The sequence below is a fragment of the Saccopteryx leptura genome, chromosome 5 (genome assembly GCF_036850995.1).
Source record: "Saccopteryx leptura isolate mSacLep1 chromosome 5, mSacLep1_pri_phased_curated, whole genome shotgun sequence".
Taxonomy (NCBI): domain Eukaryota; kingdom Metazoa; phylum Chordata; class Mammalia; order Chiroptera; family Emballonuridae; genus Saccopteryx; species Saccopteryx leptura.
In genome coordinates this window covers 130,953,193-130,969,539 of record NC_089507.1, presented here as the reverse complement: position 1 = coordinate 130,969,539, position 16,347 = coordinate 130,953,193, and the positions used below count along the sequence as shown (strand labels likewise).

The 16,347-nt window shown below is 38.7% G+C and overlaps 1 protein-coding gene across 4 annotated transcripts in view; it reads left to right on the top strand.

The window, feature by feature from the left end:
• Window positions 1–16,347, top strand: part of PRKCQ (protein kinase C theta) — a 135,576-nt gene that overhangs the window by 85,034 nt on the left and 34,195 nt on the right. For all 4 annotated transcript variants that reach the window (XM_066385321.1, XM_066385322.1, XM_066385319.1 and 1 more), the window contains 2 exons: window positions 910–1,070; window positions 4,371–4,544. In XM_066385321.1, coding sequence (XP_066241418.1) covers window positions 910–1,070; window positions 4,371–4,544 — 335 coding nt within the window. The remainder of the gene's footprint in view (window positions 1–909; window positions 1,071–4,370; window positions 4,545–16,347) is intronic.

Here is a 16,347-nt window from a genome sequence, read left to right as displayed (position 1 = left end):
GCTGCTTGACCCTGGAACTATCAATAGAATAGTTCCAGAATGCATTAGAAAATGATTATTTTCCTTGGGTTTAGGTGGGTATACAAAACGTACTGCTCACAAAAACTAGAGGATATTTCAAAATGAATATGAAGCGATAAAATATCCCTTAATTTTTGTGAGCAGTGTATAAACTTAGAGGCTGAAAAAGAAATGTCATCATTCCAACCACAACAAATAGAAATGATTATTATGTGATGTGATAGTGGTACTGTCCTCATGATGGCAATCCTACCACAATATATAAATGTAACAGATCAACACAGTGTACATCTTAAATTAACACAATGTGAAATGTCAAATTGTATTTCAATTAAAAAAATGATGTAGAGGGAAAGAAGAAACATTCCAAAAATATTTTTAAAGAAAGGGTTGGGTTAGATATGTAAAGGGCACCCAGGCAGAGATGTAGACCATGTCTCAGAGATGGTCAAAGCAGGAAGCATGTTTACTTGAAGACTGTGACAAATGACGTAATTTGGATCTTTAACATTTTCTCGTAAGTTGTAGACATTGATGCCACTGTGCCTGTGAACCAGACAAGCAATTAAGAATCATTTTTTCCTTAAATTTGGTTAAAATCCTTGTTTGTCCATGATTTGACATTTGTGTTGCATATTTAAGCTTTTGCAGATTGGAATGTTTCTCAACTTGAAATTTTTCCCAATCTGTTGGGTAAAGGACCCGGCCCATGCCCAATGCCAGGCTCACAGGCAGGAGGTCTCACCCTTGCACAGCAGGAGCTCCTGTCTGCATTATTGCAGATGGGCCCTAGAATGAGAAAGTAAAAAAGAATATGTGTTCTCCAGGGAACTAGAATAACCCTCCATTGCTCATTGTTTCTTTTTAACCACTGGTTGCCATTTTCAGAGCCTCAGGGAATCTCCTGGGAGTCTCCCCTGGATGAGATGGAAAAAATGTGCCATCGTCCAGAACCTGAACTGAACGCAGAAAGACCTTCTCTACATATAAAAGTGAAAATTGAGGATTTTATCTTGCACAAAATGTTGGGGAAAGGAAGTTTTGGCAAGGTATGATACCATGTTATAGAATCCTGTAGATCAACTTCCAAAAATGAATGAGTGAAGCTCCTTGCCAGTAGAACTAAACTCTTGGGCTCAGAATTGTGAGTGGGTGGGCAGAAAACATATTACTGAGCCTTTTTAACAGGGTACAGGTGTCTGAAAAATAAGGACCCAGGGGCTCTGAGGAACAGCAGCCTCTGCTTCCTGGGAATGGCTGTTCCCGAGCCATTTTGCTTGGAAGGTGTCCATCGCCCGAGCTTATGAATTTGATATCTTTGGGCACCTCAGAAATAAGGAAGTGCCTTGGCCTGTTCTTATTTCGTACTAGTTTTTTGTTTGGTTAGTGGTTTTTGTTGTTGTTTTTGCTCCTTTCTTAAAGCTGGAGTTCTGTTTTACTTCTTATGTGATTCTTTTTTCTCTATCAAACGTCTTCAGCCATATATTAGTTGGCTAGGGCTACTGTAACAAAATACCATAGACTGACTGGTCTGCTTCAGCAATTTCTCACAGTTCTGAGGGCTAGAAGTCCCAGATCAAGGTGTCTGCAGGGTTGTGCCTCCTAAGCCCTGTCTTCTTGGCTTGTAGATGCCTCTTCTCCCTGTGTCCTCTTATGTTTGTTCTTCTGTGCATGTCTGTGTCCTAACCCCTCTTATAAGGACACTGGTCATATTGGATTAGGGTCCACCTCAATGGGACCTCCATTTAACTTCATCACCTCTGTAATGACTCTGTCTCCAAATATAGTGACACTTTTAGAACATGGGTGTTAAAACTTCAATATACAAATATTTTGGAAGGGACATAATTCAGCCCATAATACAGCTGTAGCTTGAGAGTCCTGGGGAAAGCTTCATGGAGAAATTCTTCTAAATTCTTCTTGTACACACTCGTATTATGGGCTGTCTCTGACAGTCACAGAGGAAAAGGGGGATAAGATGAGATAATTTAAGAAATTACAATCAATTATCAGTAATGGGAGAATATTTACAAACCAGTGATTGTAAAGAGGGATGACATGGAATATAGGGCTTTAGGTTATTTTTTATATTAAGGATATCTGATGTACTTAATGGCACTCTCAGTCATTTTATATCCTTGAATGTGACACCTATGAGAATCTTAGCCAGAGACCACTGTTCCACCAAATCGTGCATGCAAAGCCAGCATTATGCTCAGCACCTGGTCACCAGACTTTGGCTAGAAAATGTATGCGGATTATTTAATAATTAACAAACGGAAATGCAGCTTATTATTGTTACAGCTGAATAACATTTTGCTGCAACTGGAGTTTGGATTTAAACAGCAGTGCTTCACCTTTGGCAAAATCTACACTGCCGTGCACACTGTAGCAGTTATCTGTTAATTCTTTTCATTTACTTCCACAATAATAGGAACCACAGCGTGCCCATTTGGTGTTAATCTTAGTGTAACAGGCAATTTTACAGCCAGTCTTCACTGTAATTTAACATCATTTAATGTGCAATCATAACCTGTTACCAAAAATTGAAAGTACATTATAGAGATGAAAATTACCTTTCCAGCTTCTTACTTTATGTCTGATTTGGGGATTTTTTATTGAAAAGAACCTATTACCAAATAATACCTTTAATTGTTAATGAAATCTTTATCTTTCTTTATTCCTATGTGGATTGCTTCACTTGAACATGGTTAATAAGAAAGACATTAAGTTAAACCTACAAGCCTTAGTGACTATCCCAAGGGACAAACGAGAGCTTCAGGTATCCTCTGCTCTGTGTCCTGGCCATCAATCAGCACCCTGGGTCCCTATCCTCGGAAAGGGCTGCACTGTGGGGCCCACAGACAGGAGGACGAAGCACCAAAGTGCCACAGGGCAGCCACATTTCCTTTTCTCATGCCCTGGGAATACTCCAAAACTTGGTTTTTCTTTCTTTTTGCTCTATATGGGAAATATGGCTCCTCACCAAAATGGTAGCTTCTGTATTCTTGTTCTGAATCTACTCTTAGGCCTGGGAAACAAACTGCATATTTTCTAGGGCTATATACATTATTCATTTGCCTGAATTCTCACCTAAGCTCTTTCCCCTATATTAAGCCAACTACCCCATAGCTAGGTATCTGCACTATATTATTTTAAACACAAACAAATATGTTTTCACTACTGATTTAGCATCACTGACTTCAACACTCCCTAAAAGTCCGTAAAAGAAATAAATGGCAAGTAGTCTTAGTAACTTGTCATTTATAGAGCATTTTATAGTTCAAAATCGTTTTCACATGTGGTATCCCATTTGATTTTCACAGTGGTTCTGTAAGTTGAAGAATTTGGTGACAGTTTTCTCTCTTACATATTAGGAAACTGAAGCCCAGAGAGGTTAACTGGTTTACCTACATCCCCACAGCTGGCAAATGTCTGTACAATGAGACCTGAGCTGAAGTTTTCTCTCTCCAAGTGCATGTCCTCGCAACTGTTAGTCGTCTGTTGCTGCATCGTTTGTGAAGGAGAAAGTTGTAGACAGTCTCCATTAGGTGCCATCTGGTGTCCTTTCCTTTGAGACTCACAAAATCAAGTGGGGAAAAAAATGAAACTTTGGAGTTAGATTTTCCACTGAGTAGGTCCATGAATTTGAGAAACTAAACTTACTCTTTGAGCTTAATATTGTTTTATTATTCCTGTCTTGCATTTTATGTTATTCCTATCTGTCTTGTGTTCTCGGCTAAGAATTAAAAGATAATAAAATTGGATAGCAGAAAGAAAGTACAAAGCAGAATGCCTGACATGTAGTAGGTCCCAAAAATGAGATTAATGTTCATGCCATCAGGTAGGATAGTGTGCATGCTTCAAGCACGCAAGGCGACCTCTATTCCTCAAGGATTCTTTTTTGCCTCGAAACTAGGTAAAACTTGAAAAGAAGGTTTTATGCTCATCTGCAGTGATGTTTCAAGTACAGTCAAGTCCACCTATCCACTACTTGCTGCTGCTTTCATCTATATACATTTGTCTCTGTGGATTTTTATTATAAACTTATTCGGGGCCACGGGAAAACAGGGCATACTTTCTAAAATAGAATTTTTCAGGGATGGAGAATAACTCATGCAATTGCATAGTAGTTTTGGGAAACCCTTTGAAAGGTACAAAGAGAGTATGAAACTGTTGGGTGGCATCCTAAACCAGTGAAGTGCTCCATTTTATCTGCGGAAAGGGGACAAGGAGGGTTGGAGAAGGAAGCCTTCTTTCTCACCCAACACATCGCTCTCAGACCTATCTCTGCTTTAATGAATGTGAATCCAAATTCTAAAATAAAGTTACTCTTCCCTTCCTTCTAGGTTTTCCTAGCAGAGTTCAAGAAAACCAATCAATTTTTTGCAATAAAAACCCTAAAGAAAGACGTGGTTTTGATGGACGATGATGTTGAATGCACGATGGTAGAGAAGAGAGTTCTCTCCTTGGCCTGGGAGCACCCGTTCCTAACGCACATGTTCTGTACATTCCAGACCAAGGTACAGTTTCTGCGCGCACAGCCCCTCATCAGCCTGCCCCTCGTAAGCCTGCCTGTCCCAGTGCAGTGCCCCTGATGGCTCCTTGCTTGTGAGATGTGGGGTACAGTCTCCACATTTTCCTTCTTTACCTTTCAGTCCACCTTCCATTCATCCAAACCAGTTTCTTCTCCTCTAAACACCACTGAAATATTACTAAGATATTTTTAATGTCAGTTGTGAAAGGACTTTACTTCTGGATTTGTCTGCTTGTTTTCTTTAGAATTTGGTTTAACTTATATAACTAGGATGTAGAGCAGTGTGTAACTTTTTTGACAAAGCAGTGCTTTGTAAGGAAAAAAACTTGACACCTGTTTGTTCATCTACATGTGTCTGTTTGAAGTCACAAAAGTTGGAAAGTAGATCAAAATGCATGCGCACTGTTATTTTCCTCAATGAGGCCAGCAGAGGAGCTGCCTGTCACAGGGCTTTATCTGGGAGCAGAGACCCGAGCACTGAGAGAAAGGGTCGGTTCATAAGAAATCTCATTCCTGTTGAGGGAGGATTCTCGTCCTGGTCTCCTTTTTCCTTAAAAAAAAAAAAAATTAGTTGCTTTTTTTCCTAACTCAAAAGTTACTCAGAATCATTTTTAGAAAATTTGGAAAAGGCTATACACTCTAGAAAATTATAATCCCAACCCTTGGTTGTATTCAGTATTAATACTTGGAAGTTCATCCTTCTAGATTTGCCCCCAGTAAGTTATTTTTTAAATTAAAAATAGCAACCTACTATAAATACCAACTGTCTGTAACCTATATTTTTAATACTTTATTTCTACATTTCCTCACATCTGTGGATATTCTTCTACAGCATGACTTATCTAATTAGAACATTTCTAAATTTTGTTCTGATTTAAATAACATCAAAATGAACATCTTTGTAGATCAATCTTTATGCATAGAATTATGATTTTCTCTTTTCATATTTATACTCCCCTTCAACCTGTCCCCATTGTACATAGCTTAGAATAAATTTTTCTATTTCAAGACTTGACAATAATGTACTAGCTTAGTATAACTATGAGTATAGAGGGCCTCTAAGCTGTCTTCAGCTACAGGAAGAATTGGTTGGGGCCTGACCTGTGTGGCATAGTGGATCAAGGGTTGACCTGAAATGCTGAGGTCACCAGTTTGAAACCCTGGGATCACCTGGTCAAGCAATAAGAGAAACAACCATGAGTTGATGCTTCCTACTTCTCCCCCACACCCCTCTCTCTCTTTCTCTCTCTCTCTCTCTCTTTCTCTCTCTCCCTCCTTCCCTCCTAAAAAAAATGAAATAGAGTTGGGAAACTGGGACTCGATCAGAAAATGTGGACGGCAACCTGGGCTTTCATCCCCACTTCTCCAGCTCCCAGCTGGTACTCAGCAAATGTTTAATGAAGGAATTAATGAGTAAATATACTTAGCTAAAATAAAATGAAACCAGGTCATGAAAGAGCACTTACTAAACATATACTGAATTCAAAGCACTGTGGAGGATATGGAAATATAATACAGTTCCTAACCTCAAGAAATTAGAGAATTTCACTCCAATAAGAGAGGCAAGAGTACACTTCCAACAGTGTAACTAATGTTACATTGTAAATGCAGACTCTAAGCCCCAAGCTGAAAACCTAGAAACTGGAATTGAAAAGGCAGAAAGCATTTGCGGCAGTAGTCTGTGGGGGCTACAGGCAAGATGAAGGAATAATAAGAAGCTGTTTAGGAGAAACTAGACTTGTTTTCTGCAGCAGAAAGATGTTTAGAATTTCTGATAATGAAAAAGAGAAATTCTTCGCTAGAAATTTCCTCCTGGAAATCATAAATACTCACTGGTCTGAGATGGCACAAACCCGTTACCGAAAGGCAAAGTGTGGGATGCCACCACACTCTCCCAGTCTGCTCTGTGGACCTGATGGACACCCTGGCACTGTTTACAATCTCACTTGTCCTCTAGAAATATTGTGGGGCTTGTATAAATGCTAAACACACTTCATACCATTCTTCCGGGGATATTATGCAATCAAGTGGAGCATGGCACATTTTTCCCACTGGGTTTTTCAGGGTATTGGTATTTTTTTTAGTATTTATATGTATGATTGCCTTCGTATGTTATGGGGAAGGCTGTTAGGAATCCCACTTTGTAGAACATGCATATTTCCCCCTCCTTGCTTCTCTCTCAGCTCCCACTTCTTTCCCTGCCACAGGAGATGCAGCCATAGCGCTTCATGAGAACAGGGAAGTCAGTGCGTGCCGAGAAGTGGCAGAGAATGCACACAAATGTCAAACATGACTGGCTCCCTACTTAGATATCAAGGCGCTGAGCCCTTTTAGGAATGAGGATGGAAATAATAGAAGAAGCTTGCATTACACTTTCTGAAGGACCTTCAGTTGCTTGTAAAATGTCCTGATTTATTATTCAGATCTTGCATTCAAACAAAATAACCAATTAAATAGCAGAGGTTAATGTATAAAGTAACAACTGATATGAATGATGATTTACTCTGGGAACATTTGAAAATGGCCATTTTTTAATTTTAATATTCATTTTAGAGAGGAGAGAGAGAGGGAGAGAGAGAGAGACAGAGAGGGAGAAAGAGGAGAAAGAGACAGAGAGAGAGAAGGGGGGAGGAGCTGAAAGCATCAATTCCCATATGTGCCTTGACCAGGCAAGCCAGGGTTTCGAACCGGCGACCTCAGCATTTCCAGGTCGACACTTTATCCACTGTGCCACCACAGGTCAGGTGAAAATGGCCATTTTGAGGGGACAGTCACCTTTACATACTAGTGAAGATGTTAAGTAAGATAAATGATTATTTACTTTTCTAGGGAATTGGGTATTTTTGTTTTTGTTTTGTTTTTGTTTTGAGGTGGTTTTTTGGGGGGTTTTTTTTGGAAAAAGTCATTCTTTTGCTTTCTGCCTCCAAAGAGCCCACCTGTTGAATGCCAGATTATTCAGGAAAGTCTAAGGACCGGGTTCTCTTGTTATTTGTCAGGGTGTGTGCATTAAAGGCTTTTAAAGTTCATATATGAGAGCCATATGACATGTTGAAGTGTGGACATATGGCAAAGTCATTTAGGAAGATATGAAGAGTGAAAATAGCCAGGGATTGGGATGCTGAAGAACTTTAGTCCCAGCTTAACTGCCTACCAGCAGGGCTCCGGGCCATCCTCTTTAGTGCTGACTGGATAGAGGGTCGGAATTCCTCACAGAGGGCGGAGGGGGGGGCGGGGGGCACGTATGCATGTATGCTGTGTGAAAGCGCAGTGATTGGGACATAGGTGCGTAAGACAGTATCAGTTCCATTGGAACCTGAATCTGAATGAGGCTCAAAAGGATAAAATCTTCGAAATTAATTTGTTTTCTTGGTGCCAGATAAAAAAAAAACTTTGTACTTCCTTCAAGCTGTGCCATGAATCACTGGCATCAGAATCTAGTACAAATCACCATGATGAGAGGTTGCTGTCTTAGCGTCTTAGCAGGAGGAGGAAATGACGTTTTATTCTTTTCTTTGTTTTTTACTAACATTTATTATTTTCTAATATTTTACTTTCTGTGTCTCACGTGAAAGTTTATATGTCTTGAATTGCATGGTCCCCCTAGTGCCAGCTAACTTTCACATACATACTGGACTTTAAACCCACATGTTCAGTGCCTGATCTGTTTCCATTATTTACACTATTAAAAGAGTAGAAATAGGGAAAGTCCGCAATAAAATTTTATTTGTAAGAATAATTGTCATAAATGTTTAACTATACTGACAAGTAAAATAAAAAGATTAGAAACAAATTCATTAATCATAAAACCTTGAAAATATATTTCACAAATTATTTTAGAAGGTGACTGTTAAATTTAATTCAACAAATTGGGGGTAGGGGGACCTACTGTTTATAAGTTCTCTGTTTCCCCAAAAGAGGCAAGACTGTAAAACTGCATAAGGATTAAATCAAAAACCTATTTCATTTTCCTAACTAATTCTAAGTTAAATAAATTTTAAAAAGTCCTACCTAACTTGGAAAATATTCTGCTTTATTGATTTTTAAGATACCATTAATAATTAGATGCTTTTCTTGATAAATTTTTTTAAAACTGTACTAGAAACTATCTTCCAGTTTCAGAATTGTCTAAATGTAAAAAATAACGTGTCGATTAGAAATGGTATTAGCTGCTAGTAATGAGGACAAAATAATAATGACTCAAATGAGATGAAAGTGTTTATCTCTTCATATAAAAGGAGTGAGTCATGTGTGGTCCAGAGCAGGAGTGACAGTTCCATGGTGTCATTCATCAGAGACCCAGGCACCATCTGCTCCCTGTTCCATCATCCACAGCCCTGGGCTTTCTTCCTCAAGGGCACTTGCTCCTCAGTCCAGAGGCTGCTGGAGCCCCGCCCTCACAAGCACGTTCCAGTCAGGAAGCTGGAGGAAGAGGGAGAGGACACAACAAGCCCCATGCCAGCTCTCTTTCCTTTATTAAATCACTTTTCCAGAAGGTCCACAAGAAACTTCTGCTCACATATCTCTGACTCTTTTGTAGCTACAGGGGAAGCTGGAAAACTATCTTTCTGCTGGGCAACTTTGCCACCCAGAACAAATTTTTTACTAAGAAAGGTAGGCAACTAGCCATCTCTATTCCAACATATATTTTAAAATAAAGAGAAATGTGATTGAAGAAGCCTACTTTTGTTGAGAGCTTATTTTGTACCAGATGGTTTCCTAGGAACTTTAAATATATTATAACTCATTTAATTCTGTTAACCCCAATGAAGTGATATTATTAATCCTATTTTACCCATGAGAAAACTGAGGCTAAGAATAATGATCTTTGCCTAAGACCATTCACCTGGTAACTGGGAACAGTGTTCACTTTAACCATGTGCCTCTGTATATTCAGACCATGTATCTTAGTGACATGTCATCTCTGTAGTAACTAAAGGTTAACCTACAGGGAAGACAAAACACTGAGAAAAATAGTTTTTCTCTCTTTTTAATTATGCTAGAGTAAAGGAAAGAGCAATAATTTCTGTATCCAAAGTTTCTCTGATTTATCTCTCCTAACATTATGGAAAATTAAGAGGGTTTGGTTCCAAAATTAGTTTGGAAAGGAGACGTACCGCTCATACTGCAAGAACACTGTTGTGTGTTGTTTTGTTTTGAAATAATTTCCCTTAGAAAGTAAAAGTGAACTACGGCCTACCTTTGTGAATTCTGAAAGGTCTATCTGTACTCCAGTCTGCCTTCAAGTAATTTAAAAAGTGTTACAATTTCACACCTAAAAGAAGTTCTGGATGGTATGAGAATACCTCAGGCCCCTCAAGTTGCATGTAAGGCACCGTGGTTTCGCAGGTCTCCGTAAGCTGATGCCCCAGCACCAGGTCAGGAGTCAAAATGCTAGAGTTGATTCACATTTACACTACTGCCTTGACTTCCACACTCCCAGTGTGGACCAGTTGAACCTTCTGAGTATTACTTTGAAATTTCTCTACTATGAAAAAGAAAACTTGGGTTTCACTTTCCATTTATAGAAGACACAGAGCTTGACTTCTGGGCCAACCTCACCTTCTGTTTATGAGTTTCAGGTTGTGAATTTATGCCTGACACTTTGTATGGCTTTCAACAAGTCATCTAGCATTTCCTTGTAACCTTGACCTCTTTTGGCTTCCAAAAAGATAATGTTAAAATAAAAAATAACAGCACTTGGAGATGACTTTGAATCCTTCTTGGAGAAAGAGTCATAGCCAGGGCAAGATTTTATTATTTTAAATAAAAGAAAAACTCCTCAATATAGCAGTCTTTTAAAAAGTTTGTCATTCTGATGTTTCCATGGTTTGAAAGCAAAAAGCCATTGAAGATTGCCAGAAGGTTCTTACTTTCAAGCATTTTATTCAGAAACTGTCTCACCTGAAGCTCTCAACAACACTTTTTAATCCATAACCCCCCCCCCCCCATTGAGGTTGAAGCGCTGGCAATGATCACAGTTTTAGCAAGAAAAAGAAAAACCACATGAACCACATCCTCCAAACACTTCTCCATGAACTAAGACAAGAATCCACTTTTCTGTCAACCGCGTTTGTAGTGACTGATAAGTCTCTTTTCCTTAAAGTACTCTGGCAGTTTCCTCATGCTGAGATCCTGGATTGGTTATTTCAGAAATTCTACATCATCTGAACATGCTTCAGATGCCCTTCCTGTGCAATTAAACTGTGATCTGGAGATGTTAGATTTACTGTAAATTTACAAAAATTGGTAAATTTACAGGTTTATCGTAAATTCGTGGTATGTACCACCCCTAAGGTATTGGAGGTAATAAGCAATTAATGAGCAAGTATTCAGGTGTCCTTTGACTGTAAACACTGCCTAGTGAGTCTGAAATGTCACGCCCTTTCTGCACACCTGCTTTGTAAGCTCACAGATACTTTCTCACCTTTATGTAACTTTTATTATGTTGCTTCAGCGCTCCTGTGGCCACACTGTCAGTCCATTTCTCTGTCAGCTATTCTCTCAAAGCTCCAAAAGTGCTGTCACCAGCATCCCTCCAGACAGGGGCATTTTGCATCTGCTTCCAGAGTGCTGTTACAGGGCAGTGCCCACTCCAGCTGCGAGTCTGCCCGGCTCCCTGCAAAGCTGGCTCAGAGATGCCTCCTCCATAACAGCTTTCAGGTTCACCCAGTCCTATTCAATGCCCATTATCTTTCAGGCCCTCAGGCTTCTCAGCTTACAAGACCCAGAAAGGTGGTTTTGTTCCTGTGCTGCTTGGCCTTTTCTGTGACTGCTTTCAGAGGCACTTGCTCAGTCTCTCCATGGAAATAACACTGTCCTTGATAGTGTTATTTGTTCTTTTCCTTCTTTCACTCCCCTGCAGAATGCTAGATAATGTTGGGGTGGGGGTGGGGATAAAATAAAAACTATCCTTTAGTAAATCATATTGTCAGACTATAATATGACTGCCAAACTCTTCAGGTGCCAGAAAGGCTGGTCCTGGACGCCCTCAGAGTAGAGGATGTTCGCCCTCCACATAGCCGCTTTCACCCCTCTGTGCCCTCCAATCCCATTAGTTCCCTCTCATCCCTGGACCCAGGCTCTGAACCCACTGCAGCTTTTAAACTCTCCGCTCTAATCCCCAGATCCTTCTAGCTCCCATCTCTCTACAATAAAACTTCTGTCACTTCAATGGCCTTTTCTCAGCTAGAAGTCTTAGAGAAAACATTAATACTTATTGTTCCCAGCAGTAACTTCTCCTAAAATAGGGCCCTTGGGAACGCAGCTCCATATTCAACCATGAGCACGAAGCATCTGAGACGTCGTGGCACACACCCTGAGGAAGGGACAGATGTGGGACTCTGGGGCCATATGGGAGTTAGAATAAAGAGACTCAAGCACCAAACCAAAGAGAAGCCCCCTCTTCAGAAGTAGGAGGAAGAGGGAAAGAAAACAGCAGAAAGATCCCACAGGGAGGTATGGGGAGGACTGGTGGAGTGGGTCCACTTTTATGGAAAAGAGAATTTCAAAAAAGAAGGGACAGAATGTTCAGAGTGGTGAGGATGCCAACTGTTGACATTTAGGAAGAACAAAAAGAAGCATCTTAGTGAGAGGTGAAGAGCATATGTCAGGTGACAGTGGCATAAGGAGTGAGTGGCAGGTGGGCAGACTCGGGGGTTACGCAAATGTCTTTCAGAAAGCGTTTCAGAAGATGGAAGCATGCTATGGTCACAGTGTTTAAGAGTTTAAGAGTAATGGAGAATGCTTGAGAGAGAGGAAGGAACCAGACAACATGGAGGAATTTAGGAAGAAGATTCTGGAAGAGGAAAGGCAAACTCTGGTAAGGACGGCTGTCCCTGACAGATGAAGTGAAAGGAGGGGACTAAGTGAGAAGGAGAGGAAATCTGAGGCTGCTCACAGTGATTGCAATCACCCCAATAAAGTAGGACACTGCCTCGGGCTGGAAACGGAGGAGCAGGAAAGGGACAGAGAACTTGGAAACACAAAAAGGGCTTGAAATATCAGCAACAGGGGCTCCAATAAAGTCAGTAAGAGACACCAGCAGAAATTTTGAGGTACAACCGAAGGGCCCAAGTTTGAAGAGAAAGCTTGTTAGGAATTTCCCAGGGATGGAAACCAGCCTTCAAGACAAAGAAATTAAAACTTACTGTGTGACTTCTAAACAATTTCATTTATATTTATCCAGAATGGGAGTGAGTTCTTAAATCCTTTAAAAAAAAAAAAGAAAAGAAAAGCATTATTTCTCCAGGAAACTCTATTAAAAAGAACTATTTCTAGAAGAACAGTTACAAATATTTAAGTGGACACTGTCAACCAAAACAAAAACAAGTTTCTAGAAGTCATAGTTTTAAGAAAGATTTTTAAATAGTACCTGCAATGCTACCTTCTTTCTTTAAATTTCTACTTTTATAGGTCAAATATACATAAGAATTTAGTAGAACTTCATTAGTCTCTGTATTCTTCAGTCATTATTTTTTGATATTTGTATAAATTCCATATGAGGAAGAATCTAAAGATGTTTTCCTTCCAGCCATGTACATTAGCATTACTTTGAATGTAGTGGGTAGCCTACAGCTTCTGGTTTGTTTTTAATTAATAGACTTAATTTTTTAGAGCAGATTGAGGTTATAGAAAAAGTGAATGGAAAGTATAGAGTTCCCACATAGCCTTCCACTCCCAGCCCCCATAGTTTTTCCTATTTTTAACATATTGCTTTAGTGTGATAAATTTCTTATAACTGATGAGTCAATATTGATACACTGTTATTTATTAAAGTCTATGGTTTACATTACTGTTCACATTTGTATTGACTATTCTATAAATTTTGACAAATATATTCTGTGTATCCACCACTGCACTAAAAATTATAGTATCTCACTGCACTAAAAATTCTGTGTTCTGCCTCTTCATACTTCCCTTCCCCAAACCCTTAGCAACCATGGATCTTTTTACTGTCTCCATAATTTTGCCTTTTTTAGAAAGTCATATAGTTGGACTCATACAAATTGTAGACTTTTCAGATTGGCTTCTGTCACTTAGTAATAAGCATGTAAGTTGCCTTTATGTCTTATAATAGCTTCAGAACTTTTTTCTTTTTATTGCCAAATAATATTCCATTGGATGTACCACAGTTTGTTTATCTATTCACCTATTGGGGGACATCTTGGTTGCTTATAGCTTCTAACTTGATTTGTTATACTAATTTGTTTTTCTTATGACAGTCTCAATAGATACAGACTTTTATTAGTGTAAGAAGGGGTCATATCCCCTTATGTTGATGCTAAGGAAGTTGAGAACCAAAGAAGATCAGCCTAGCCAATCACAGTCTAATGCTCTCTTCTAGATCACACTATCAATGCAAAACTATTAGTAAAGTTGATATTTCAAAGTGCCTAAACACCAAATTCAACTCACAACTCATTATCAGAAATGGAAAATTATCCATTGTGTAAATTCATGCCCTAAATCTTAGACCCAGGCAAAAGGGGAACTCTTACTTTTGAAGCCTCCCTTTGGCCTTCCTCTAGCCACAAAGCAAGGAGTCATGGCCCCCTCAGCCCCTATTTCCATTCGTAAGCCATGCTCCACAACCCCAGAATTCCATACTCAAATAGCTTGAAGCATGTGCAGACATCTTCTTATGTTCTGTTGTGAGAAGGGTACAGGGCAGAAAAGGGGAGTAAGGGGGGTGGACAGAACTGTTCCAGTATGGCCACTTAACTTGTGCAAGATTTGGAGGAATTCTAAATTTATCACTGGCCTTCTTGATCATTATTAAGGTATATTCCTAAAGATATACACACACAGCCTGCCCGACAGTGGCACAATGGCTAGAGCATCAACTTAGGATGCTGAGGTCCCGTCTTTGAAACCCTGAGGTTGCCAGCTTGAGCACAGGCTCACCAGCTTGAGCACGGGGTCAACTGGCTTGAGCATGAGATCATTAATATGATCCCATGGTCAATGACCTGAAGTCCAAGGTCGCTGGCTCTAGCAAGGGGTCACTGGCTCGGCTTTAGCCCCGCCGGACAAGGCACGTATGAGAGCCAATCAGTGAACAACTAAAATGACACAATTATGAGTTGATGCTTTTCATCTCTCTCCCTTCCTGTCTCTCTCTCTCTCTCAAAAAAAAAAAAAAGACATACACACACACACAACACATATACAAAGAGAGAGGAAAAACATATAGGAATATAGAACATATTTAATTTTATACTTGATGAGCTTAATCTATAACAAAAGCTTAGACATACAGTATGGGGCATCTCTTTGTGTTCTTGCTCCAGACCTTGTGCATGTTGGAACCATGAGTTCTGACTCTAGTAAAACTGAATGCTTTCCTTCCCTGTGTATAATTGTAGAATAGCAACAATGCACATAACAAAAGTCAACATGAACTAATGAGTTCTTATTATATGTAGGCACAGGACTAAATACTATATGTAGATTATTTAATTTAATTTTAGGATTTTTAGATATGAATGAGCTTCCCCTTGTTTTTTAGGATCACTTTCCATTGACTGTCATAGACTACATCTCAAAGTAAAGATAAATTCTACTTTCCAATTTCCATTTTATTATACTGTAATCCTGGATGCTACAGCATTTATTACATATGCTTAATATATGATACTCTTAAAGGAGGACTGATATGGGTTCATATTTTATAATAAATATTTTTATTATAATTTTATTTTTTCTTTAGGCATTACAAATCTTCTATATAAAATTTATCACATTAATTTACTAGGCTTTGAAGAAAAAAAGTAGCAAAATATGACTTCAATTATTCTTTTCCTCCTTTCCCACCCTATTTTTTTCTGTAGAGAGAGTATATATTCCTGACCTCATTTGTATAACATTTATCAAGTTCTCTGCTTATTTTCAAAATTAATTGTTATTGTTTTGATAAAATCATTAGCTAATTTCTTTTATGCTATAAAGTTCTCATTTATCCAATAACACATGCACATTTGACAATCATTGAATAGTCATCGTTGCTAAATAATTTTCTAAGCTCTTTTTTTTCTTTCTCTTATTTAAAAAGAATGTAATCAATCTAAGGGGAAAGCAGTCTAACTTCTAAGAATAATAACTTCTGAATCCAGCTTTACATTTTCCCCTTTACTAATTCTAGAATATTCATTCACAAAATGTTCTTTTAAAGAACTATTTATATTTTAAAAATTGATATATTTTGACAGCCCTAAGACTTAATTTTCCTAATTGATATTTGTGTATGCAAACAGACCTGTGAGAGCTACACAACTGATTTTGTTAAATCTATCACTTTAATTTTGCGTTTAATCATCTTTATTTCATATTGTGAACACAGGTTTTTATTTTAATAATGCTTCCTATTATATATCTTTTTGTTATTTTGGGGTTTTTTTGAAATAAGTATTCTATTTGCATCGCTTTGATTAAAAGTGATGTTTAAAGTCTATAACTGCGTGACTCTACTGCCTCGTGCCTGGTTACACTCTCTTCATGTTTAAGCCTGCCAGTTTCAACCTAAGTGAGCTGAAAGAGATAGCATCTGACTTAACTCAAATGCTTAATGTAAATCTCCATGCCAACATTATTAATAGCAATACTCATTTGAATCTATCAGTGAATCAGACTTATTCCAGATGATTTTGAAACTGATATATGTCAGAGTGCAAGGTCCTAGCGATTCCTTATACTTTGGGGAATTTGCTCTTCAGAAACCTAAAACTGAACAAGAATAACCTACTTCTTTAGCAAATAGTGAGAATATATGCCATATAAACATAAGATGATAG